This window comes from Helianthus annuus, chromosome 4 (genome assembly GCF_002127325.2).
Source record: "Helianthus annuus cultivar XRQ/B chromosome 4, HanXRQr2.0-SUNRISE, whole genome shotgun sequence".
NCBI classification, from domain to species: Eukaryota; Viridiplantae; Streptophyta; class Magnoliopsida; order Asterales; family Asteraceae; genus Helianthus; species Helianthus annuus.
In genome coordinates, this window is record NC_035436.2 from 63,511,520 (window position 1) to 63,539,081 (window position 27,562).

At 39.3% G+C, this 27,562-nt stretch overlaps 3 protein-coding genes across 3 annotated transcripts; all 3 read right to left on the bottom strand.

Moving 5' to 3' along the window:
• Window positions 1-5,192: 5,192 nt before the first annotated feature.
• LOC110890770 lies at window positions 5,193-17,764 on the bottom strand. The gene is made up of 6 exons (XM_022138392.2): window positions 17,430-17,764; window positions 7,196-7,678; window positions 6,960-7,109; window positions 6,727-6,876; window positions 6,197-6,621; window positions 5,193-6,098 (listed from the first exon to the last, which is right to left on the bottom strand). The coding sequence occupies exons 1-6, from the start codon at window positions 17,749-17,751 to the stop codon at window positions 5,379-5,381; spliced, it is 2,250 nt and encodes a 749-aa protein (XP_021994084.1). The 5' UTR covers window positions 17,752-17,764; the 3' UTR covers window positions 5,193-5,378.
• A 4,123-nt stretch (window positions 17,765-21,887) lies between these two features.
• Window positions 21,888-24,690, bottom strand: LOC110888585. Its single transcript, XM_022136105.2, has 5 exons — window positions 24,471-24,690; window positions 24,217-24,366; window positions 23,432-23,557; window positions 22,857-23,329; window positions 21,888-22,610 (listed from the first exon to the last, which is right to left on the bottom strand). Exons 1-5 carry the CDS (start codon window positions 24,688-24,690, stop codon window positions 21,888-21,890), a joined length of 1,692 nt encoding a protein of 563 aa, XP_021991797.2.
• A 469-nt stretch (window positions 24,691-25,159) lies between these two features.
• On the bottom strand, window positions 25,160-25,702 carry LOC110888586. Its single transcript, XM_035989339.1, has 2 exons — window positions 25,484-25,702; window positions 25,160-25,417 (listed from the first exon to the last, which is right to left on the bottom strand). Exons 1-2 carry the CDS (start codon window positions 25,700-25,702, stop codon window positions 25,160-25,162), a joined length of 477 nt encoding a protein of 158 aa, XP_035845232.1.
• Window positions 25,703-27,562: the final 1,860 nt, after the last annotated feature.

Consider the following 27,562-nt stretch of genomic DNA (forward strand, 5'->3'; position numbering starts at 1 on the left):
GCAACAAAATCACTCTTGAAAGACCAGAGGGGTCCTCCACTTTTGAGGAGATTGAGAAATACCAATTTAAACCCACTTGGTCTGATGAGTGTGACATCCTTGAAAATTTTAAACCCATGGATTTCACCACATTAGATGGTGTAAAAGCACCAAAGGCCAAGGTAATTCCTCTTAAGGATATCCCAACAGTGGTTCAAAACTCTGTTGCAAAGGAGTCTGAAAAGAAGAAAAAGAGAGAAAAGGTTAAAAAATTGTTTTGTGACTTTTGTGAAAAGAAAAATCATTTAACAATAGATTATTTTCATTTAAAAGCCTATGACATTAACAAAACAAGTACCATTGACCTTCAAAAAGCTGCACCATCTGTGGTAAAACAAACCATCTTACTCAGGAGTGTGTGTACCTCAAAACCATTGAGGTCAAAAAAAAAAGAGTACACTTCAAAAACACTCATGAGTCCATCAATTCCACAAATCAAGAAACAACCATCATTTGTGCCTGTCCAAACAGCTGTTTTATGATGTTAAAAAACAGCTGAACCAAAACTCTGTTATAAGAGAGGTTCAAGTGACAGATGCACCTCCGGCTAACCAATTCCAAAGAGGAAAAAGTCAACCTCTATACCAAAGGGTCTCACATGTTTATGAGGTTTACAAAAAGCATTCTAAACCAAAAGTGCACAGGCATCCCTTTGGATACAAACAGCTGATTGGAAATGGTCCCCAACAGTGGTTAGAGGCAAATACTTCAAAAGCTGCTCAAACCTCTGAGCTAACCACTGTCCATGTTCCTGAACTTAAGTCAGACACTGTTGTGACCCCATCCAAAGCCTTATTCGCTTTGGAGACCCTCCTCAACTAATTATTTACTTGATGTGCAGGGAGCTTCTTAGATAGTCTTTGGTATGTAGATAGTGGAGGCTCTAGGCACATGACGAGATGTAAAGCCCTACTCAAAGAATTCAAAACTCATGGAGGGGGTCATATATCTTTTGGTAATAATAGTAAAGGAAAGGTGATGAGTTCTGGTACAGTTCAGTTTGGAAAAGTTAAGTTTGAAAATGTCAATCTGATTGATAATCTAAAATTCAACCTTCTTAGTCTCTCACAAATGAGTGACAAAGGTTATGGGTCATTCTTTACTAAGGAGTGTTGTAAGATTGTTGGACCAGAAATGGTCAAAAAGATTGAAGAAATAATAAAAACTGGAAAAACTCAACTTGTTGCTTAAAGAAGTGGCAATGCTTTGTAGTTGATCTGTCAAAAGAGAGCCCTATGACTGATGCCTATCTGTTCTCAACTGCCTCTAACAAAGAGACAGAACTATGGCACAGAACATTGAGGCACACAAATCTCAAGACAATCACTGCTTTGTCAAAACAAGGCCTTGTAAGAGGTCTTCCACAAAAATTATTCACCTGTCCTGAGCATTGTGTTTCTTGTTTAAAAGGAAAACAACATAAAAGCTCATTTAAGTCCATTGAAGAGTCCAAAACAACCAAGTGCTTGCAAATGCTGCACATGGATCTTTTTGGCCCAGTAAAAGTCATGAGCCTTAAAAAGAAAAGATATTGTTTGGTAATTGTAGATGACTTTTCTAGGTTTATATGGACTTATTTCTTACATTCTAAAGATGAGACTGCATGCATTTTGCAAGATTTTGTCAAACAGGTTGAAAAGCAATTTGACTTGCCAGTGAAAGTCTTTAAGAGTGACAATGGCACAGAATTCAGAAATAGGGAGTTGGGTGAGTTTTGTGTGTCAAAAGGAATTGTAAGGCAGTACAACATTCCAAGGACACCAAAACAAAATGGGGTTATTGAAAGAAAGAACAGAACACTGATTGAGGCTGCAAGAACCATACTTGCAGATTCAGGTTTGCCATTAACTTTCTAGGCAGAGGCTGTTAATACTGCCTGCTATGTCCAGAACAGAGTTTGGATCAACCCCAGGCATTAAAAGACTGCCTATGAAATTTTGTATAAAATCAAACCACTGATCTCATACTTTAAAGTATTTGGCTGCCCTTGTTTCATTTTAAACTTAAAAGACTCAATTTCAAAATTTGCAGCCAAAGTAGATTGTGGTTATCATTTGGGATACTCAACCACTGCTAAGGCCAACAAAGTGTTTAACACTAGGACTAAGTGTGTGGAAGAGACTTTGAATGTAAAGTTCAATGAACTTTCTTCACTGAAAATCCCTGCAAAACCCTGCTGAGTTATTTGATCTTGATAAATTTACATTTGAAAATGTTTCTGTCAAGACTAACAATGCAGGTCCATCTCCAACTCCTCCATCAGACAATGGATATGAAGTTATCATTCCAAAACAGAAATTTACATCCATTTCCACAACAACAAATGTTCAAAACAGCTGTCAGAGCTCACCCACTGCTACATCAACAGTTGTTGACCAAAGTAGTCCTCAAACCTTTGCTTCCACATCCATAAACATTGTTGATAAAAATCTACAAACAGTGGATAAAAACCAACAGGTTATGACACCAATTCCTCCTATCCCTCCACCTCCATTTCAAGACACTGTTGGATCATCAAAGTCACCAACAGTTGTTAGCTCAGATGATTCACATCTGCAGCCCTCACCCTTAAATGCCATTGTTCCATATAAAGAAGATTTAATCTTCTTGAAGTCTCATCCACCAGATCAAATCATTGGCAACATCAGTGAAGGGATTCTTACTAGAAGTCAATCCCAAAACATCTGTCTTTTTGCTGGCTTTCTATCACTCCATCATCCAGTCAAGTATCAAGAGGCACTAAAAGACAACAGTTGGGTAGAAGCTATGCAAGAAGAGCTCCAACAGTTTAAAAGACAACAAGTATGGGAACTTGAACCACTGCCAGAGGGTGTGAGTCCTATTGGCACAAAGTGGGTCTTCTGTGCAGGGTATAAATAAGGGTGCTTGGCTCATTTGCAAACCATCCCTTGGCACACCACCTCTCTCACACTTCACCCACACTCCACCACCACCACAACACCATCATCCACCACCATCATCCATCATAGAGTGTGTGAGTAGTCTCGGGATCCAAGATTGATCGTAAGAGTTCTTGACAATCAAAGGCCATGTTTGCCTAAGTCTCTTACATCACTTGGTGAAGACAAGTGTCTAGTGTAATACTTTTTATTTTTAATCTTTTCGCACTTTTTATTTGGTTATCTATTAATGACTTTAATAACTAGTTTCTTATGTTGAAGGTGAATCTTCCTTATCATTTGTCCATGGTGTCTTGGCGTTATTTTACTGTCTATATAAAATAAAAGATTTTCACCATCCATATCTCCACGGTTTATATGGAGATATGTTGGCTACCTGGTCGAGGGTTAAGGGAATGGTTTGGTAAGAGTCTTGCCTTGTTCAATGTATAGATCCTACAAGGACCCGGGTCAATTTTAGTAGGACCTCCTTCAATACCCACTGGTATTGGATGGCGGGGGTCCAAACTCTTTGATCCCCTCATATGTAAGCTACTATTAAAACTTTAACCCGGCTACTTAGGACTACATCCCTGCTGACTCAGACTACTTAGCCGAGGGTAACGTCACCTTCAAAAGAGGGGCCAACCACATTACGCATTAATAACTTAATTAATTATGTTTCAATAATCCAACCCTTTAGGATTGTATCCTTGCTGACTCAAACTACTGGGTTGAGGGTAACGTCACCTTCAAAAGAGGGGCCTACTACAATAACTAAGATAATCTCTTAAAAAGTGCAAAATTGCGGAAATAATCAAAGGTTACACTAAACACAAGTCGAATCCAAGTGATTTATCTTTTCTATCTGTTTTTATTTTTATTTTTCAGAATTTTTAGTTTTTATTTTCTAGTTTAAAACATTTTTCTAAACTTTTGATTTGATTAGACGTTGAGGATAAACCGGTTTTAAAAGCTCTTGTGTTCTTCGACGACCTCGGTATCTTACCAGTGTTGTAAGTATGAACCAATGCATGTTGCATTTAGTTTATCTGTTATTTTTGTGTGTGTGTATTTATGTTTTGCTGCAAATTGTCTAACAGTTTGCAGCTTTACTGGTTTGCAGCCTCCCCACGAAGAACCTATTCTTCGTGGGATGACATATGTCATGAAGAACCTTCTTCGTCGATAATGGTATGTGACGAAGAACCCCTTCTTCGTCACATGGTGTTTCATGGCAACAGTTGACGAAGAACCTGAAAAACCTGGTTGTTCGTGGGCTTAGGTTCTTCGTCGGCCCATCTACATTCTTCGTAGTGTGGTGTGTGGGCTGCAGTATAAATAGCATACTTTGTCTTCTGTGTGAAGCATGAGAGCATAGCCTACTGAGAGTATTATCAAACATTGTGTGTATGTGTTTGTAATCTGTTCTCATCCTGTTAATCTGTTAATCAATAGACTGTGAATCTTTTGGTTACTTTGTGTTTGCTATACTTTGTTTGGTTTGCATCGTCACGGGGATTCCGCACTCGTGATTGTGTTTGTGATAAACAAGGATTAGGTTTCGTAACCGATCCTCCGAGAAAAACGGACCTGCAGGTTTGAGAGTCGAACCCGGTCTCAACCCAACCTGAACTGGTTATATAGGGTTGAGTTTTACAAACTACTAACCCGGGTTGAACCCAACCCGGTTTCAACCTCAACTCGATTTGACTTTTTAAGCTTTACTCTAAACCGATTTGAACCCGGGTTGGGTTTAAACCCTAACCCGATTTGTGCACCCCTATTTAGGATGGAACTGATGAAAACAGGGGTTAATTGAGAATCATTGATGGAATGTTTAAATCCTGCAAAGTATAAGACTATGGGGTATGGGGCGTGGGTTGGGGGGTGGGTTGGAGAGAAACGCCCAAGTCACCACCCCGGGTGGGCTTGGGTTTGGGTGTGGCCCCTTGGGCGGGAGTTTAAGGCCGGGCGTGGGGCATGCTAGCGGTCCTATGTGGCCGGCTCTTATTAGCTTGTTGGCTAGGGCATAGCAGGCCATGTTTAAATTTTAATTTTAGATTTTTTTTAATACACCTGGCCAAGACACGCCAGGCTAGCCACGCCCCGCCATACCCCACGGACATGTCACTCACCAGCGGGGGGACACGAACTCCACGTGTCAACCCATGCCCAAACCCCCGCCCCACCATACCCCATGGTTTAAGTGCAGGTATTAAAAATATTTAAGAGTAGGTTATTGTTTAGCGATGTATAAACAGACACTATTCAACTCATAGGTTAACATTAAGTTTTTACAAATGTGGGTTGCCCGGAAACTAGCTTAAAACAATAATACAACTAATTACATAAAAACAAAGATTAAATTATAATTATGCTAATGGTTCCAACAATGAAATGCTTGGTTGGTGATTTATTATGTGTGCTGACAGACTTTCACCGACAGATTAACGGTGACTTCCTCTTCAATTGTATACGTCGGACGCTGAAAGCCCTCTGTATTGTAATAGGAGGCATTGAAGAGTTCTCTTGATGATGGATGGAGTCATGTTTGTCAAAAACTGTAACTCCATATGTACGCACTATCATTTCAATTAGGAGAGGAAACTCAAGTACAGAGTAGAGAATAGCGGGGAAAGCAGATAGAATAGCCAGGGGTATGAACATCGAGAATAACGTCTTACTGAGCATAAGAAATAGTGCAGCAGCAAAACAAATTAACATGGTAACTATAGAGAAGAAAAGGCATGAAATTCCAATGATCAATTTGGTGGGCAAGGAAACAAGAAAATCTTCCTCTGCGTATCGCGCAGTGAGTATTCCTACAAACGTCAACACGGAAGCTGATGATGTGAAGAGAGAGAGTCCATTTGATATCGTAAATAGCATGAACATAATTCTGTCATTTCTGTTGGTCTGTAACATTACGGGTAGGCCAGATTTATCGTCATTCCCACCAGGCATAGTGAAGAAAGATGTGAACATGACTGAAGCAATAAGAGTACCGACAATCATACTTGATCCTGCAGTGTTCTTCATCCAGTTTTCTCCTTCTTTTGCTAGATCCTTGTGTTCTTCACTGAATAAAGTGTGAGGCTTTCTATGGCTTTCATTCAGATGATATTTGTAGTCGGGTTGTACTAACCTTTCCACCTCCTAAAATGTTTGTTAGACTAATAGAGTTAATTTTAACAGTTTCATATAAAACATTCCAAAAGATACCCAAAGGAACCAAGAGACAAATTTTGTTCTACCTTATACCACTGCATTTGTAAGGCAGCTCCTGAAACACGCTCAAGTTGAGCCGGAGGAGAGAGCTTCGCTGCAAGATGTAGAAAATTATTCTGAAATATATCACGTCGACTCGCCACTATGCTCTTCTTTGTTCCCAATCTATAAAAAAGACTGAATATTTTTTCGTTGCGTAGAACAATTGCATGTGAAAAGATTGATCTTCCTCTTTTGTCTTCCCTCCATATGAAGTCCGGATTGTATTTTAGTAGTTCGTTGACGAACTCAACTATTCCATAGTTAATTGCAGTCATCACTGCTTTGTCTATTTCCATCATGTCAAGCTTTGAGTCACTCGCACCTTTTATTTCCATGCAAATGAGAATGAGGAGTTTATTTGCTTCATCGTTTACTAACTTTCTGTCATGCAAATTCTTGATATCAGGCACTGCAAGTAAAATTAAACACGCATATTTACATAACAATCACTTCATTTAATATAACAATTTCAGGAAGAGAAGTGCATTTGTGCCAAGAACTATGGTCTGCATACCGAAAAACTGTAGCAAGATCCAACCTAGCCGATATAGTAAGCTAGGCTGGATGATGAATTCTTCTTCATCAGAGATATTGATTACATGTTGAGAGGCATTTGTCCCTTCAATGATTTTGTGTTGAGAGCCATTTGTCCCTCTACACACACCTGTTTAGAATGCATACATGTAATTAATCCAGAGAGCAACCAAAAGAAGGTCACATAAAGGTATTTAAAATGTGATTACTTACGATTATAGATCCATTCTTTCCAAAATGGAAATTTGCTTCCACTTGCAAACGCTGAAGGCTTGTGTGCCAATTTGTGAACAGCATAATCGCCATTGTGATCCGCCATGATGCTTAGATTTGGGAAGAATTTGAGTAGCTGGGAAGCAATATCTACAGCATTTAGATCAAAAGATTGTTAGTTTTGGGTAGTACTGAAATAATTACAACTGTGAACAAAACAAGTCCAACTCACTAACCAAAGATTCCTGCGGTGATCAAATAATTCAGAAGCATCACCCCATCCCGTCCGTTTAGCAGATATTTTGGAGTCTTGGAGTAGAGATAGTGAACCATTTGCTTTCTACCGTACTTTGATGCCACAATTACGGGAAGGGAATTCTGGTCCGTATTTCCATTTGTTATGCAAACCAGATTATCATTCTTTTCCACCATGGCTTTAGCCAGTTCTGTGTTTTCATTCAACGCCGCAAACAGGGAGAGAGGAGTCGCACCAAACTTATTACTAATTTCTAATCCCTCTGGTGGCATCTTATTTACCAAGTCTTGTGCAATATGTGTTCTTCCATAGAGGATTGCAATATGTAGAGCTGTATCTCCATGTGAAGATACCCTTGCTGTTGTAGCTTTCGGGTCCTTCTTAAGGATATCATTCACTTGTTCGATGTCATCAAATTGAACAGCGTTGTATAGGTCTTCATATGAACGGAACTCTTTAAAATCTGTGAACATTCTAATACACTATTAAAATAACACAAAGTTGAATAATTTCAATACAAAAAATAACCACACAATTCGCCGTACACTATTAAAAAACAGGACAATTATGACTGACCTTTGCGACCACAAAGTTGGCCACTACTTTGCGACCTAAATCGTAACGGTTGCAAAATTAACATGTGACCAATAGGTTGCACAATTTGTGACTGCCCAGTTTACGTTGCAAATCCATAAAAAATCAAAATTAAATTATGAATACTTGTTACAAATAAATGTAAAATAATTAAAAAAATGTCAACAAAAATAGTACCAAAAAAAAAAAAAAGAGGGTCAGGCTAAACGTACCCATACCAGATAAAATAAAGTAGCGATATGACCAATTTAGCACATGAGGAGAGGGTACAAACAGTGAAAACCACAGCAAAGTGGTACATACTAAAAAGACATAAGTTCTTTTTGAGTCCTTATGTTCTAATGATTTTAACTATCTGATTTTAAAATCAAAACTTTTAACTACATGAGTACCTATTTTTTCAATTTGTAATTGTCTTAGTGAAATTTGTATCACTGTTAATCAAGTCAGTTAACTTTTTGAGTAAACTGCCCGGATGGTCCTTCTGATTTTGTAAAATAACACCTATAGTCCCCAACTTTTGGAAATTACATCGGTGGTCCCTGTGGTTCGACATTTTGTTACTCGGATAGTCCTTGGAGTGCATGGAGGTTAGTTTTCTCTGTTAAGTCTATTTGAAATTACTTATTTACCCCTCCCTATAAAAAAATAAAAAACCAATATGGATTATTACATCGGTGGTCCCAACTTTTGGAAATTACATCGGTGGTCCCTGTGGTTCGACATTTTGTTACTCGGATAGTCCTTGGAGTGCATGGAGGTTAGTTTTCTCTGTTAAGTCTATTTGAAATTACTTATTTACCCCTCCCTATAAAAAAATAAAAAACCAATATGGATTATTACATCGGTGGTCCCAACTTTTGGAAATTACATCGGTGGTCCCTGTGGTTCGACATTTTGTTACTCGGATAGTCCTTGGAGTGCATGGAGGTTAGTTTTCTCTGTTAAGTCTATCTGAAATTACTTATTTACCCCTCCCTACAAAAAAATAAAAAACCAATATAGATTATTAAAAGTGTGGGCCCACCTTATTCACCCCTCTCTTATAAACAACCGGCCACCATTACCATAGCCACCCACCTCCACCACAACTACCTACCTCCACCGCCACCCTAAACCACCATCGCCGCACCACCTCCAACCTGATCCCACCACCACCGCACCACCTCCATCCTAAACCTACAACTGCCTTCACTCGACCACCAGAACCCCCACATTCTTCTCCGTCATCTCACTCATCTTCACTTACAAACACCCACACCACCACCACATTCATTTGCAAATACCCTCACCACCACCGCCATCATTAGACCACCACAACCACCACCTTCACTCGACCACCACAACCACCGTATCAAAACCCCAAATTCAAACCCATATCAAAGTAATTACGATCAAACCCATATCAAGGTAGTTCTGATCGTTCTAATATATGTGTATATATGTATTTCACTAATTTAAAGACAAATGTAGATGTTATACAAACAAGTTATATACATTTTGCACTCACGTAATTCCACATTTACATTATTTGAAGCAGTCGTCCTTCCGCCTTCCTCTCCACCGGTGCCCATCGTTGTTGACACCACCGCCCGCTCCTACCAACTCCAACCCATTGCCATCATCAACTCCTACCTCTCTACACATTCCATTCAAATCTCTTTCAAACTTAAACCCTTACCATCGAACTTAACTTCGGTGTATACTTTAAAATGAGACCAACATCAGATTCGTCGGAATAGAAGGTTGTGATGGTGGTTGTGGTGTGAGGGTGGGTGGTGGTGGTGTGAGGGTGGGTGGTGGTAGGTAGTGCTGCTGGTTCCGGTAGGTGGTGGTGGTTTTCCTAAGAAAGAGAGAGAGAGAGTAGAGAGAGTCAGTGTTGTGTGTTTTAGAGACAGTGAGTGTTGATACGTGGTTGTAAACCGGTGCTTGTTATTGTTTAACTTGACGTTTTTACGTAAGTTTTAGTTTCGAATAGCCTACTTTTAATCAAGAATGTGTTTTGCAGGTCTGATGGAGTTTAAGGAGCTTTTCGAGAGCCTTACGGGTCACCGGGTCGAAAACCAGAGCACCGGGATGCGTTACGGATCAAACGGGAGCGTTGGAAGCGAAAAAACAAAAAATCGCAAACGAGAGCCCGTCGCCGACGGCCTGGGCCCCGTCGGCGACGCCCTCCAGATTAGCCCGTCGGCAGCATGTGTCCGTATCCAGTCAATTAGGCCGTCGGCCAAAGAATGCTTTTTGGGAACCCGTCGGCGACGGGGTCAGGCCCGTCGGCGACGGGTAGTGGATTTTCAAAATGCGAATTTTGCTGATTTGGGGGTCAAGATCGAATATTATTGGTTCTCTTGCATTGAATTCGGAAGTTACACTAAAAATTGAGTTTTGAACTTGATCTTGGAGCCTCTTGGAGGAGCCATTCAATCTCCAATTCCATCGATCACTACATCTCCAATCTCTACAACCCGAATTCATCATCATCACACAATCATCCAAACCCTAGTTCATCCATTCATCATCAACCATTACCAAACCTTCATCATTCACCAATCATCCAATCAAGCTTCAAGATGAATCCATCCGCATTCCAAACATCCGGTGATCAAGTTGCATCAACCATGAGCGGCTAATCATCTCGGTTTCACCCCGGTGTAGGTAGTTGTTAATTTTAGGGTTTCAATTTGTTCTTGTTTCATCTTAGTGACAATTTGTATTTGGTTTTTGAAACTCTTGAAAATAGTATTACATTTGTTACAAATTCGTGAATTGTCGAGCGATGTTAAAAGTTATGACTTTGCGAAACGGTGATATGTAATTGTACATTGTCATTGTTAGGATTTACTTGTGTTTATTACAAAGTGTCTTTTTGTCCGTTCTTCAGGGCGTTGATAGTTAGTTGCACCTAAGTCACGGTACACTAAATCCGTTAATCAAATGCATTTGAGTTGAACTAAAACTTGTAGAAATCCTAGGTTAGCAATTACCGAAACCGGGTGTGATTCCTTTTTATCATTATTGTTCTAGTATCCAATTTTCTTGCAATCGTTAATTAGTAGTTGTTAATTAATTAATCCAATTCCAGTAGTTCAAACTCACATCTTTTTATTAAACAAAAATACAAAAACACTTTAGCAAGCTTCATAATAATTGTGACAAGTCTTTATAATTCAGTCAAGTCCATACACAAACCACATACTCTTCGTGGATCGACCCCTTACTACCACTAACACATTGTTAAGGGTAATTTGGGCTTATAAATATTATCTTTGACCGGAGCGCGACACTCCGATCAAGTGTGTGTGTTTATATATGTGTGTGAATTTTTCTTATATTTTAGTAAAGCAAGGGGTATATAAGTAATTTCAGATGGACTTAATAGAGAAAACTAACCCCCATCCACTCCAGGGACTCTGAAAGTAATAACTGTGAACCACAGGACCTCCGGTGTAATTTACAAAAGTTGGGGACTATAGGTGTTACTTTACAAAACCACAGAGACCATCCGGGCATTTTACTATAACTTTTTTGTGAAAAAAAACTAAAATGCCCCTATGTATTAAAAGTAATAATTAAATGAAACTCCTCTACACAAACATAAATTCTCTCTATATAATTCTCACTTTTCTCTAACTACTCCACAACCACCACACACCATCACCACCACCACCATTAGTCCAACAAACACCACCACTACCAGCAGTCCACCACCACCATCTATCCACCAAAATTAATAACAACACATGCTTCTCATCATCCCCTCAAACACCACCTCGGATCTCAGATTCCCCGTCACCACCAGCCACCACCCCGGTTAACTTAAACCCTCACGACCAACATCACCCCTGACCACCAACTTCGTAGCCATCACCATCGTACCACGCTGCCCCCACATTCATTGTCGTTGCCATCCACAACCGAAACCTCGTGGCTGATTATACCTTCATCTCTACAACAGCGAACATCTCCATCGATTCAACCTCACACCATCTTCACCCTAACCCCTTCATCTGTATGTAACCACCAACATCCCACCCCACCTTTCCCTTTCTATTCAAGAACTAGATGTAGAGAGAAAGAAAATAAATATGTGAAGGTTTATTAGATACAAAGAAAACGAACCAGATCTGATTATGGCTTTAGTGAGAGAAAGAAAATGAATCAGTGAAGGGTTTAGATGAGAGAGAGAGAAAGAAAATAAATCTGGTGGTGCAGTGGGGGGAGGGGGGATGCGGTGGGTGTGGTGTGGTGGTGGTGAGAAGGTTTAGATGAGAGAGGGAGATGAGGAAGAGAGACAGAGATGAAATTTGTGATTTGTATAGAATAATATAAAATGGATATAAATATATCTTGTACATTAAAGACTTGTACTTTATTTGTAAATAACTAAAATACCCTTATAATTGTAGACAGAGTTAATAAATTGTTCTCAAATTGTTACAAATTGAAAAATCAGGTACTCAAATACTTAAAATTTTATATTTTGTACTTAGGTAGTTAAAATCATTAAAATAATAAATAGGAAGATTGTATGTTTAGCACACCTAATTAAAAGTGTTTATGGTTTAAAATTCTTGATGATCTCATTCATAGGAAAACAACCATTTAAATAGGGAGAATACAAAGTTGCACTATCACTAAACAAGGAAACATAATCCCCTTATAATTACAAGAGACCACATCTATCTATACAATATTAATTTAAATATTATTGTATAAACATATATCGGCTAAGACTCCCCCACTGTTTGAGTGGGCGGTGGACAGACGCTCAAGCTAGAGCGAAAAGACTGAAAAAGCTGGCGAGCAAGTCCCTTAGTAAAAATATCTGCATACTGTAGAGCCGAAAGTACATGAAGAACTCGAATATGCCCAATGCCTACCTTCTCACGAACAAAATGAATATCTATCTCAATATGTTTCGTGAGTTGATAATGAACCGAGTTATCGGACATGTACACAACCGAAACATTATCACAGTAAATTACGGAGGCATGTCGAAGTAGGAGGTGAAAATCAAGAAGTAAATTGCGTAACCAAGTGGCTTCAGCCACAACATTTGCAACCCCACGATACTCTGCCTCAACACTAGAACAGGAAATAGCGGGCTGCCTCTTAGATGACCAGGAAATGAGATTGTCGCCAAGAAAAACACAGTAACCACAATTAGAACGATGGGAATCAGGACAACCTCGCCAATCTGCATCAGAATAGGCAAAAAAAGAATGGCTAGTAGACTTACCAATGTGAGTTCCATAAGCAATCGCCCTCTATAAATACCGTAATATCCTTTTGAGAAAGGAAAAGTGAGGATCTCGAGGTTCATGCATGAAAAGGCAGACCTATTGTACCGCATATGAGATATCTGGGCGTGTGAACATAAGTTACTGTAAAGCACCGGCGACACTGCGATAGAGAGTCGGCTCATGAATAAAAGGACCATGAAATGCATTAAGTTTGGCTGACAAGTCAACCGGTATGGTGCACGGTTTATAGGAGGACGTGGATGCGCCGGAGATGATGTCTTTCGCATAATGGGCCTAATCCAAAAATAAACCTGTAGAATTTCGGGTCTCCCGAATACCCAAAAAATGATGTAAATGGCCCAAGTCGGTCATTGCAAATTCTCGTGAGAGCATGCGAATAATATCCTCTAATAACTCATTAGAAGAGGCTGTGAGAACTATATAGTCAACATAAAGAAGCAAATAAGCAGTGTGCCATGTGTGTGGACAAAAAGTGAGTTGTCACAAACACTGCTGCGAAAACCCTTAGATAAAATATGACTGGCGAATCTCATGTACCATGCCCAAGTAGCCTGCTTAAGGTCATAAAGCGACTTTTTCAACCTGCACACAAAATTAGGAAAGCGCGTATCGGCAAAGCTCGGGGCTAATGCATAAATACTGTCTCGTTTGGATTCCCATGTAGAAAAGCGTTCTTGCATCCAACTGATGGATAGGCCAGGAACGAGAAACCGCAATGGACAAGACGGTCTGTATGGTAGCTGGTTTGACAACCAAGCTGAAAGTGTCATCACACTCAATGCCAACCGTTTGAGATTTCCCATTAACAACCACATGCTTTGTATCTTTCCAACGACCCATCTGATTTAAATTTATGTCTGAATAACCACATACAACGAATGACCGGCCGGTCATGTGTTCACGGTACTAGTTCCCATGTATCATTTTCATGTAAAGCACTAAACTCCGCCTGCATAGCATGCAAGCAATGAGGGTCAGCGAAGGCCCGCGCATTGGATGTGGGAACCGGGGAGATAGTAGTAGTCATGGGGTGAGTGTTGGTTGACAGGTTGGGCCGAGAGGTGTTATGGATAGGAGGATGGCCGTAGGTGGCTGGTGGGAGGATTGAGTGGAGGCTGCTGGAGTAGCGAAGGATGGGCTACGGTTTAGGTTAGAGGTGCGAACTTTTTCGGGTGGGTTTATGGTGGTGTTGTTGGGTTTGGGTCGGCGGGAGTAAGTGAAACGGAAATCCGGTATGGTGTAAGGGTGTGGTTGGGACGTGGATGTTATAGTCCGAGGCAAAGAGATCCCCGAGGGTGGTGTCATCTAAAAGGGAGTATGTGGCGGGAAGGGTGGGGATGGTATAAGGAAAGGTTTTTTCTTCAAGCGTCACATGACGAGAGATCTGGACTTTGCCCGTGGTAGGATCAAAGCGTCGGTAACCCCGGAAATCCGGAGAGTAACCGAGGAATATGCAATGAACAGATCCTGGGTGTAGTTTGTGAAGTTGAGTGACGGAGGTATTTTGATAACATGCGCATCCGAAGACACGTAGATGGTCATAGGTAGGATGACAAAGATACAAGGCAAATATAGGGGTGAAGAAGTTTAGGCGTTTAGTGGGGAGGATGTTGTGAAGATAGGTGGTGATGTATAGGTCCTCAAACCAAACATAGGTGGTAACCGTGCGTGGATTAGAAATGATTGGATGATGTCATTAAGACGACGAATCATACGTTTCGGCGACCGTTTTAGGAGGAGGTTTGGGGGCATGAGAATCGGAATAAAGAGGCTGTGTTGGTAGGCAAAACTTTTAAAAGCATGGTTATCAAATTCGCCACCTAAATCACATTGGAACGTTTTGATGTTGCGGTTAAATTGTGTAGCAATTAGACGGTGAAATTTGGTGAAGGTTGTAGAGGTTTCGGATTTGTATTTTAAAGGGTACACCCACAGAAAGTTGGAAAAATTATCGATTAATACCATATAATATTTATACCCGGTTTTACTTGGTACAGGTGAAGTCCATAAGTCATAATGTATAATATCAAAAGGAGAGAATGTAAACGAATTAGAATCATAGAAAGGAAAACGTTTGCTATAAGATAAATGACAAGAATTGCAAAAAGATTGCTTGTTCGAATTACAAGAAAAAACCAAAAATTCTAGTTAAGATATCTAAAACTTGGGTGCCAGGATGTCCAAGGCGGTCATGCCATGGTAAAGTTGTAGAAGCAAGAAAACAAGCTTGAGGCGGAAGGGTGGGAGGTGTGACAGGATAAAGATCGCATGTGTTATTGTGGCGGGAAAGGAGCCGTCCGGTTTTGAGATCCTTCAAGGAAAAACGAACGAGTCAAATTCAAAAGAAACATTATTATCACGGGTAAGCGACGGACGGACAATAATGTTTTGATTAGTTGAGGACTGTAAAGTATGTTGGGTAGGATGTAGGTAAGGTTATGGATGTGTAGGTAGCCCATGCTCGAGCCCTCAATTGTTGAACATTGTTCCTTGCCGACTAAAAGTATAGTGTTAACGAGAAAATAGTTAGGGTAACGAATCATACCTTGGTTTTCGGTCACATAACGCTCCGCACCATAACGGGAGTTGGTTCCGTGTAGTTAAGTTGCATAGTGTTGAATGCCTTGCTCAGATCGGAATGGACTCAATGCATCATAACCAGTGGGATGTGGGCCGGGATAATCTGGGTTTGGACCGTAATAGCCTGCGTAATGGGCCGTTGGGTATTGCTGGGGTTGGTTGGGCCGCCATGTGGTTTGGGTCAGATAGGGACAAGGCAGAGTGTTCCACAAGCCCATTGCGGGTAGCTGGGATGTCCAGCTTAATTTTGAAATGGCCAAGAGGGCCCGTAGGGTTGCCTCTGTATCCGCGGCGCATCGCCCATGAGAGTTGGAGCTGCTTCTTCCTCGACCGTGTCCCTTGTTGCTTGGCTGATAGGATGAGTTGGCCGGTTGCTGCTGAGAGGCCGGCTTCTACCGTTATGTAGGGGCCGCAGGTGTAACCAAAACTGAAGTGGGTTGTTTTTTACGAGAGACCGCGAACAAGTTGTAAAACCAAACGGGATTCGGTGACTGGTTGATCGACATCAGTAAGCTGAATTGTTTGCAGTAATCATCCACGGAACTGCAGACGGCGAGAGTGAGATTCATGAACCGGGTTTTAAGAGCGACTGCTTTGGCTAGCTTATTGTTGAGAAAAATTTTCTCGAGCTTTTCCCAACTTGTTCGGGCAGATGCTTCTATATCAAGAATGTGGGTGAGCAAGTCATCGGATACGGTGCTATAAATCCACAGAGAAACTAAAGCATCTAATTCTTTCAAGGCCGTATATGAAGTATCCGTAGATTCCGGTGGTTCAGTGGTGTCGAAGTGGTCAAGGACACGGTAGGCGACCGTGTGGAATTTGAATAACTTGACCCAGGACGAGTAGGTTACGAAGGTACCATCGAGGGTGCGGATTTTGGATTGGATGTTGGTGACCGAGTAGGCCGGATGTAGGGTTGCTGCCGGCTTGGATGATGAGGGTTGTTCATCGGGTTTGGACATTGTGGCATGGTTTGTTAATAAGGTAGCAGGACCTTGTTAACAAGGGAGCAAGGCCTTGTTGATAAAGGAGCAGGTCTGGGGAAAACAAAAGAGACCGTCAGCAAATTTAGGGTTTAGATAATCCAAGAGCGTATTGATCTGATATCATAATATTGTTTGTGGTTTAGAATTCTTGGTGATCTCATTCATAGGAAAACAACCCTTTAAACTGGGAGAATACAAAGTTGCCCTATCTCTAAATAAGGAAAGATAATCCCTTTAGACCATGTGTAGTGGTGGAACAAAATAATGCCCCACCATGGGGCATTATTCGACACGTGTCGGTCCAGTCAGCATGGGGCATTACTGGGCGTTATTGCAAAAGTGGCGTAGTGGGAATAATGCCCAATAACGCCCCTTCCGATCAATAAATAATTATTATTTTTTATAGAGAAAAGAATTAAAAAAAGAAAAAAAGAAAATGAAAGTAAACTATGTCAGAGTATTTATTTTAGTCAAACTTACTTGGAACTATCCCATTGGCCACATGCATTTGCATGTCGGAGTATACAGCGTTTTCTTAAAAACGCCGGGATGCATTTTTTTCAAATATAACGCCGGAAAACGCCCGGTGTAATGGGTGAGGGGCGTTTTTGGGCGTTATTTTTGAATTTTTTTTTAAAAAAATACCCCACTACGGGTGGTCTTATAATTACAAGAGATCGCATCTATCTATACAATATTAATTTAAATATTATTCTATAAACATATATCGGCTAAGACTGATAACTAACTAGCACAACTCAAATGTAATGAGAGATTAGTACTTTACCAGATGCATCTTGTTGATCATGTGCAACCCCAGAAAGTTGTGGGATGGGACGCATTTCAACCAAGTGATCCCATGCTATTTTAGCGGTCACATGTGCATTCTTCTTGTACTTGGCATAAGATTGTGATCCACAGGCGAGTTGAATAGCATGCAAAGCCTGAGCATTCTTCCTTTGCCATTCTTGTGACTTCTCTTTCTCCTCAGCTTCGCTAGTGACCACATCCCATAAGTCTTGACCAACTAGATAACTTTTTAAACATGTTTTCCAATAGTCATAGTATTCTTCTTTGAATTCTTCTGTTACAATCCCAATCAGAGCCATAGCTTGCTTGCCTACTGCTCTGTAATAAATTGAAGTGTTTGCTAAAAAACTAAATAAAGACATGCAATTTTAAAAACAGATTTTCACAAGTGTGTCCAGGTAGTCACTAATTATAGGATCATTACTACAAAACTAGGAAATTGCGAATTTCCATCACAAACAGCCTTTTGTGGCCTAAATTATATATGGATATGAAAATTAACGTCCATGGGTAATCCCATTTCACAACCTATCTGCGAACTGGGTTATTTCGTGACCACTTTTAGCAACTGACAATGGCATCTCAAATGTTGTGTCCGGATTCATAGTGGTAGCTAAATTTATGACCATTGTAATTTTGGTCGCAAATGCCTTATTCACTGGCAATGCATCGAACATGTATAAAAGTCCTTCACATATATTGTGAAAGTTCACTAACTTAATTTAAAAAAAAAATAACATATATATCAGATTTTTTTATAAAAAAACACGTGCCCCTCGAAATCACGGGCGTGGTTCTCCCTGCACACCCCCATGAACTTAAATGTTATAAAAGGAGAGAAGTAATTTAATAAAATGGAAATATTGTGAAATAACGTTGCTATTAACAGCTATCAACCATTGACATCTCATATTTATACTGAAACTAGTAGAAAGGAAAATTTAATAGAAAGACTATCACAAATATAGAAAAGAACAAACTTACAATGTTTTTCTTTTTTTCTTAACGTTGGCTTTGATTATAGTTCTAGGAATACACTAATTTATATACAAAAGTAGAAAACATTCATGAAGACAAATGTCAAAAGAAGCTCTGTTTAACCTCTTGCCAAGTGATTCTTCCTAATGAGATTCTCTTTTTCTTTTCTGTTTCCTTGCTATTTGTGTAATGGATAAAACACGAGAAACACACATTAGTACTAAGGGCAAGCTAGAAGCAAGCAAAGATGCATTTATAATTTGTATTATTTATTTATCAATACCCACAGTTGTTCTTAGTGTTGGGATATTCCTGTAGCACCTAAACACTACTTAAAAAATATATACATACCAAAAAAATTCATTAATGGATCAAATAAAATTCCCAATTAAAATGGGAAAACATTATTTGTCAAAGCCCGTAGCTTACACAAAAATGAGAAGGAAAAAATTACTTTTTAATTCGTGGATGGTTGAAAATTAACAACGGATATTCAAACTGAAAAATAGAAATAAATTAAAAGAACCAAACAATGGATTTGACAAAAAGACTCTTTGATTAAAATTGAAGGTATATAAACTCTAAACTCTCATAACTTATTGGTTTAGTGGTACGGTGTTCTCCTTATAAATGTAAGGTCGTGGGCTTAAATCCTTGCAAGTGCAAGGTAAAGACGGAATATTTAAGGGGTTGAAAAATTTGCAGTTAAAAAAAAGATTAACTGTAAACATGTAATCCCTATTTATACTAAAGAACCTATTAGAAAACAAGTAACATACTGCTATAAAGAAACCAAATAATAATAAAATGAAAATACCATAAATACTAAGTCTTCCACCTAAAATAAAATACAAATTAAAATAACTCATTTAAATCCTCCAACTTTTGAGTATTAACAATATTAGTTCCAACAATAACCCCCTAATCTTGTCAAATTCCTACTAGGTCATGAATACCAAGTAAGACCCGAAGTTCCTCCACTTTAATACTCGGTTTCTTGTGTTGCTTTGCATCAACATTTTTGGTGCAACGACACAATACAGCACCCCCTGTTTTCTGACTCCTTTGGGTTCATTCCCATAACTTGTCCAAAAACACTTGAACCATCAACCATAAACACGGCAACATCCTTTCACTTCCACCTTGACTAAACCCGCTACTTCACCACCTTTAAAGTCGTTGTTGATCTGATCTAACACTCTACTACACCTGGGTATTCTTCTTTGATCAAGTCTACAATCACAGTTCCTTGAATGCTATGGTCTTACTGTTGTGGATGACAACTTCAATCACACCTGCTGCCGCCGTTTGATGAACAAACCCTTTTGCACATGCTTTCTTGATCGCAACAACCCTTGATAAACTACCCAAATTGATAAGCCGCTCTGATACCAATTGTTGGAAAGCAAGCCTTCTTCAATATAACCAAATAATGGATTTGACCAAAAAAAAAAAAAAAAAAAAAAAAGCTCTTTAATTAAAATTGAAGTTACATAGACTCTAAACATGTAATCCCTATTTATAATAAACAACCTCTTGGAGAACAAGTAACATATTCCATTAAGGAAACCAAATAATAATAAAATAACAACTATCATAAATACTTAATCTTCCACCTAAAATAAGAGTTTTTTCCCAAACTAGTGTAGATCCAAAAAGTATTTACCTATTTGGGTACTTTAAAAAAATATTTACCTATTTGAGTACTTTTCTATATCCTTCTACTTTTTTTACCTAATTTATACATTTCTTTTTATTTTTCTACCCAAGCCACTCTTCCTGGGTAATGCGCCCAAGAAACTGTGCCTGTTAAATTAGATTACTCACAGAATTAGAATCAGCAAAAAATATGAGTAATTATTTTTTGTAAAAAAATAAAAAATTATGCAAATTATTCAAAAAAAATCTGCAAAAATAAAAATAATCCATTTAAATCCTCTAACTTTTGAGTGTTGACAAGATTAGTTCCAACAATACGTAACAACGAAATAAGATTTTGGACAATATTTTCTTCTAGTCTTTTCATTATTTGTTGGGTAAGAGCTAATTTATAACGTATAACTAACGATTTTGAGAAGTAGTTGAATGAATGATACGGTTGACTGATAATTCGTCACTGAATCTCAAGAAAAATTATTTTACATTAATCCTCGAAACACTACGATTTTCATATTCTTTGTGCCCAACTTCCTCTCTCTTTTGGCAATGTTTGTTGATGACCCATAATATTCGTTGATATCACCGCAATGTTTGTTAGAACCATTGTTATCGAATCTAAAATCTGCCACATATGTTGATTATTCATATGCATTAGTGGCAACTTTTACATAGTTCTGGTGTAGTATGAAATAATTTCGGGAAAAAAATATTTATGGAAACCAATGGTTACATGAATTTATCGGTAAGACCTAAATGTATTCAGTTATGGCATGTTTATGGGTAAAATAGTGAAAAAACATTCTACTTTGCTTACCTATAAATGTGTGAGCACACTGGTTTACTTCTCTTACTGGGTGAGGGTTGAATAGTACCGTAGTTAATAGTATATAAAATTTTGGAATTATATCATATATATGTGAAATGTGAATATGGAGTTGTTACGCATCTAAAGTTAGATGCGAATCCCATCAAAACTATGTAGTTTTGTTAAAATAAACATGTCCACTGTACATTGTGTGTTCGTTCTTCCTCTTCCTATACGCATCGACAATACCTTCTTCTCTTTGTTCCCAATTTTATATCTTTCGTTAATCAATATCACCCAATCCACATCAGTTTTACATCTCAATTATTGGTCATTGCCATTATGAATTTTACATTTATGATTCCATCGCCAAAACCATTATGTTATACCTTAGTTTAAACCCATTAATTTTGATTTCCCTGTCTAATTACTAGATCAGAGAGATATTAGCTAGAATCTGTTACACTGATTGATGTTGAAATTGCCAAATTCAATTGATTGATCCATCATGGTGGTTTATGCTAGCAAAATAAAGAACCATTTTTTTTTCAACGGCAAATTTGGATCACTAACGGACCACTGAAGCATCCTTGTGCCACCAAGGAAACCACCTGATCAATCCATCTCCACTAGGCTATAAAGCCATGGACACAAAATAAAGAACTATTAGAGTTGATACAATTAATCTTGGTATGTGCATAGATGAATGATAAAAATAAAAGGCTATTAAAGCACATTTTTGACATGGGGAGAAATTACGTGTCGTAGTTATACTACAAAATGTAGAATTCAACATCATCCTAAATGAAAAACCAAAATGAATAATATAATAACATCTTATTTTGATTAAATTGATAAAAATATTTATATATGGAATTACAATGATAAAAAAAAAAAAAACTAAAAGAAGAAAGCTCACACTATACCATCATGAAACCATCATCTCTAGAAAAACGTCGACCATGATCTGACACTGAATTCTTTATCCACGCACTATCCATGCTGACAGACATTCATTGACGAATCTCCAATAACTTCCACCTTCATCGAGTAATCATCGTTCTTTTGTTGTGGGGGGTATTGCTGAGGTTTCTTGATCATGGAGGCATGTTTACTATGTTTGTCAAAAATTGAAGATCCATATGTACGAATAACCATTTCAATTAGGAGAGGAAACTGAAGTGCAGAGAAAAGAACAACGGGGAAAGTAGATAGAAGAATAAGAGGTATGGAGACCCATGATAGTGTCTTATGGAGCTCAAGATACAATGCAGTAGCAAATGATATCATCATGGTAACTATAGGGAAGAAAAGGCATGCAATTCCAAGGATCAATTTGGTGGGCAAGGAAACAAGAAAATCATCCTCTGCGTATCGTGCGGTGAGAATTCCTAGGAACATCAAAACAGAAGTTGTTGATGGAAAGAGAGAAAGTCCATTTGATATCATGAATATCATGAACACGTTACTGTCTGTGTGTAACATTATGGGTAGGCCACTTTTTTCGTCATTCCCACCGGGTACAGTGAAGGCAGTCGTGAACATGACTGCAGCAATAAGAGTTCCTACAATCATACTTGATCCTGCAGTGTTCTTCATCCATTTTTCGCCTTCTTTTGCGAGATCTTTGTGTTCTTGAGTGAATAAAGTGGCAGGCTTTCTGTGGCTTTCATTCACTTGATCTTTGTAATTGGGTGGTACTAAGCTTTCCACCTCCTAAAATTTTTGGTTAAATACATGAACATAATTTAGACAATTTCACATAAAAAAACTTCAAAAGATGATTTATGCTATTAAATAAATCTTTTTTAATACCAATATACTTAGTACTGATTCTCAGTCACTAACATTTGTTGCATAAAAATTAGTCCCAAATATCATTAGCAACTGATTAATCAGTCCATATACTATGTATTCGAGAATGGTGCATCAACCCCTGATACTTTAGTTACTAATAGTCACTTTTTTCTGTAGCACCGCAGAGAAACTTTGTGCTACCTTATACCACTGCAGTTCCCTCTGCATTTGTAAGGCAGCTCCTGAAACACGCTCAAGTTGAGCCGGAGGAGAGAGCTTCGCTGCAAGATGTAGAAAATTATTCTGAAATATATCATGTCGACTTGCCACTATGCTTTTCTTTGTTCCCAATCTATAGAAAAGACTGAATATATTTTCTTGGCGAAGAACAATTGCATGTGAAAAGGTTGTTCTTCCTCTTTTGTCTTTCCTCCATATGAATTCAGGATTGTATGTTAATAGTTCCTCTACGAACTCAATTATTCCATGCTTAATTGCATTGTGCACCGCCTTGTCAATTTCCAATCTTTCAAGCTCTAAGAGTTTCATGCCTTTTATCTCCTTGAAAATGCAGCCGAGGAGGTTACTTGCTTCATCATTTACTAACTTTCTGTCATGCAAATGCTTGATATCGGGTACTGCAAGTAAAATTAGACACACATATTTGCACAAAATAACTTTCTTTCATATTATTTCTCATGACGAGAAGTGCATTTGTACCAGAAATATGACATGCATACCGATTAGCCGTAGCATGATCCAACCTAGCTGATGTAGAGAGCTAGGGTGGCTGATGAATTCATCTTGATGATCACCAGGGGTATTGATTTTGGTGTCAACTTCCCAAGGAGAATGTATACACACACCTGTTTAGAACGTATACAGGTATCAATGAAGTTAGTCCAACCAACATCCAAAAGACGGTGAAGGTATACTACGGTAATCAAGGTTAGTAGTTAATCTATACTCTAATATATATTATTATCTAAATAATCCAAGTTTAAATTAGGGAGGAATGTTAGAATTATAATCTAGACTTGTTATTATTCACTATTGTAAGTATATGTCACAATAGTTATATGACCTTAATAAGGTAATTATGAATAGTTGGTTAGTACGTGTCAAATAAGTTTCAAGAAATTGCCATCTCTCTAGTGAAGAGATACTTAGGTTCATTTGCTGTCGTTTAGATTAGTATTTATATGTATGTTACCGAACAGATGTTAATGAATGTATTGATTTTTCTATGCGTAAAAAGATTAAAAGCTCTTCGTAGTAGAAGGTGAACTAATCATCTCCGTGTTAGTTAACAAATAAAGAGTAGGGCATCATACATTATACTTTTCTCTAAAGTTTTAAATTGTAATGCAATTTATGGTAATATTTTTAAATGCAACAAAAGTCATGTTGCGCGGGTATGGGGTGTGACAATGATAATTCTTAATTTTAATAAAAAAATGGGAATGTGATTCCTTGTTGAGCTAATGTTAGAGCACAGAAAGGTATTTAGAATGTAATTACTCACAGTTATAGATCCATTGTTTCCAATATGGAAATTTGCTTCCACTTGCAAATGCAGAAGGCTTATGTGCTAATTTGTGAAGAGCATAATTGTCATGGTGATCCGCCATGATGCCAAGCTTTGGGAACAACTTGAGTAGCTCCGAAGCAATATCTATGGCATTTAGAGTAGAACATTGTTTGTATCAATTAGTGAGATTCTTTAAAATTGTAGACAAAACAAAATAAAAAATATAAAAAAAAACTCAATTGACTAACCGTAGAAATCTGCGGTGATCAAATTATTCAGTAGCAACACACCATCCAATCTGTATTTCGGGTCAGGGTTATTTGGGTCTAGTAGGTGTTTTGGGGTCTTAGAGTAGAGATAGTGAACCATTCGCTTTCTACCATACATTGATGCCACAATGACAGGAAGGGAGCTCTGGTCAGTATTTCCACTTTTTATAGTAACCAAATTGTTATTCTTTTCCACCATGGCTTTAGCCAATGTTATGTTTTCGGTTATAGCAGCTACAGAGAGAGGAGTGGCCCCAAACCATTGTTGCAGAAATCGGCCTAGGCGGCCGATTAATCGGCGCCTAGGCGCTAGGCGGTCACTTACTGCCTAATTTTGAGCTAGGCGGTCAATTAATCGGTCATGGTCAAAAACCGGTCAAAATCGGTCCTAAGCGGTCAAAATCGGTCCTAGGCGGTCAAAAATCGGATTAATCGGACAATATTAGTTGGTCAAAATCGGTCAAAATCGGTCCTAGGCGGTCAAAATTGGTCAAAATCGGTCAAAATCGAACCATACTATCTGAAACTTAAAGTATTTATGTGAATTTTGAAGTATTATTTTTATATTATTAGGTATATATATATAATTTTGAAAAAATACATACAAAAATCCCATTCCGATTAATCCCTAGGCTATACCTCACCGCCCGAGTAGCGCCTAGCGCCTTCTACAACATTGCCCCAAACTCATTGCTAATTTCTAATTCTTCTGGGGGTATCTTCTTCACTAAGTCTAGTGCAATCTCTATTTTTCCAGAGAGGATTGCAATGTGGAGAGCTGTATATCCATGTGAAGATACAATTGATGTTGTAGCATTGGGTTCCCTCTTAAGGATCACATTCACTCCTTCCATGTTGTCATCCTCAGTAGCGTTGTATAGGTCTTCATATAGATGGTGCTTTTCAACCCCTGTGAACAATGTATACTTTTTTAGAATAATACAAAGTTAAGTTATTGCAATATAAAAGGCATACAAAAATTGACAAACTACTTCACCAGAAACATCTTGATCTTTTTTATGTGTAACCTCAGGATGTTTCGTTGGGATATGACCCAATTCAGCCAAATGATCCCAAGCGAATTTAGCAGAGACATGTGTATTCTTCTTATACTTGGAGTAAGCTTGTGATCCACAAGCGGGTTGAATAGCATGCAAAGCCTGAGCGTTCTTCGTTTGCCATTCTTGTGATTGCTCTTCCTCGAATAGCATAAATCCTTCAGTCACCTGCCCTCACTAACCCACCCCATACCGGCCCAGCTGCCACTACTGGCACAACCACTAACCCTGGCCCAAACTCTCCCTCTGGCCCGTTCGCTTCCCCCATACCCACTCGCACATCTTCTGATCCAACCCCACCAGCCCACTCCTCGGCCCAACCGTCCTTCTCCTCAGCTTTCACTGAACCCGCTTCTCATGCCCAACCGTCTCACACCACCGCTCCGACTACCATAGCTCAGCCCAACCCTGTCGTCCCCACCCACCCGCCTCGCACGATGCGCACTCGTGCCATGGATGGGATCCTCAAACCGAAACAAGTTTTTAATCTTCACACCGGAATGGCTTAATGCCATGACAACTGAATTTAGTGCATTGATTAAAAATGAGACTTGGGAGTTGGTTTCTCGTAGTCCTGACATGAATATAATTCGTTGTATGTGGTTGTTTAAACACAAGTTTCGGTCGGATGGTTCCCTGTAACGGTATAAAGCTCGGTTGGTATGTGATGGTCATAGTCAGCAGGTTGGTGTTGATTGTGGTGAGACTTTCAGTCCAGTGGTCAAGCCCACTACGATACGGACAGTTCTGACTTTGGCTATTTCTCAGTCTTGGCCCATTCATCCGTTGGATGTGACCAACGCCTTTCTTCAAGGTCAGTTACATGAGACTGTCTTTATGCATCAGCCATTGGGTTTTTGCCACCGCGACTATCCGGATCATGTTTGTCGTTTGAAAAAGTCTCTTTATGGTCTAAATCAGGCTCCCCGCGCTTGGTATCAACGGTTCACTGACTTTGTTCTTCTGCAGGGTTTTTCTCAGGGCAAGGCAGACAATTCTTTATTTATTTATCATCATGGCCGTGACATTGCCTATCTCCTTATTTATGTCGATGATATCATCCTTACTACATCGACTGACTCTCTGCGACAACGGCTCATGTCTGTCCTCGCTGGTGAATTTGCCATGAAAGATTTGGGTCCGCTTACGTATTTTCTAGGTATCTCTGTCTCTCGCTCTGGTAATACTCTTTTCTTATCCCAGCAGGCATATGCCAAGGACATTCTTCATCGTGCGGGTATGGATTCTTGCAAACCCGCCATTACTCCTGTTGACACACAAACCAAGTTGAGTAGTGAACCTGGTCCATTGTTCGATGACCCCTCTACATACCGCAGTCTGGCCGGTGCCTTGCAATATCTTACCTTTACCAGGCCCGATATCACGTATGCAGTGCAGCAGGTATGTATGCACATGCACGCTCCCTGCCTTGCTCACTGGAACGCTTTGAAACGCATTCTTCGTTATGTTCAAGGCACATCCGAGTTTGGTCTTCATCTCATCTCACCTCATCTCCTTCTCTATCCATCCGTGCATACACGGATGCTGATTGGGCCGGTTGCCCTGACACCCAACGCTCCACGTCCGGTTACTATGTCTATCTTGGTGACAACTTGGTCTCGTGGTCATCTAAACGTCAGGCCACCATTGCTCGTTCCAGTGCTGAAGCCGAGTATCGCGTGGTTGCTAATGTTGTTGCTGAGATCTGTTGGCTTCGCAATCTGCTACTTGAACTACATCACCCGTTGTCTACAGCGTCTCTTGTGTACTGTGACAATGTCAGTGCCATTTACCTATCGGGAAACCCGGTCCAACATCAACGTACCAAGCACATTGAGCTGGACATTCACTTTGTTCAGGAGCATGTTAAGAAAGGTCTGGTTCGCGTCCTTCACGTCCCATCCAGATTTCAAGTTGCGGATATCTTCACTAAAGGGCTACCTCGGATCCTCTTCGATGATTTTCGATCCAATCTAAGCATCTGTTCGCCTCCCGCTTCGACTGCGGGGGTGT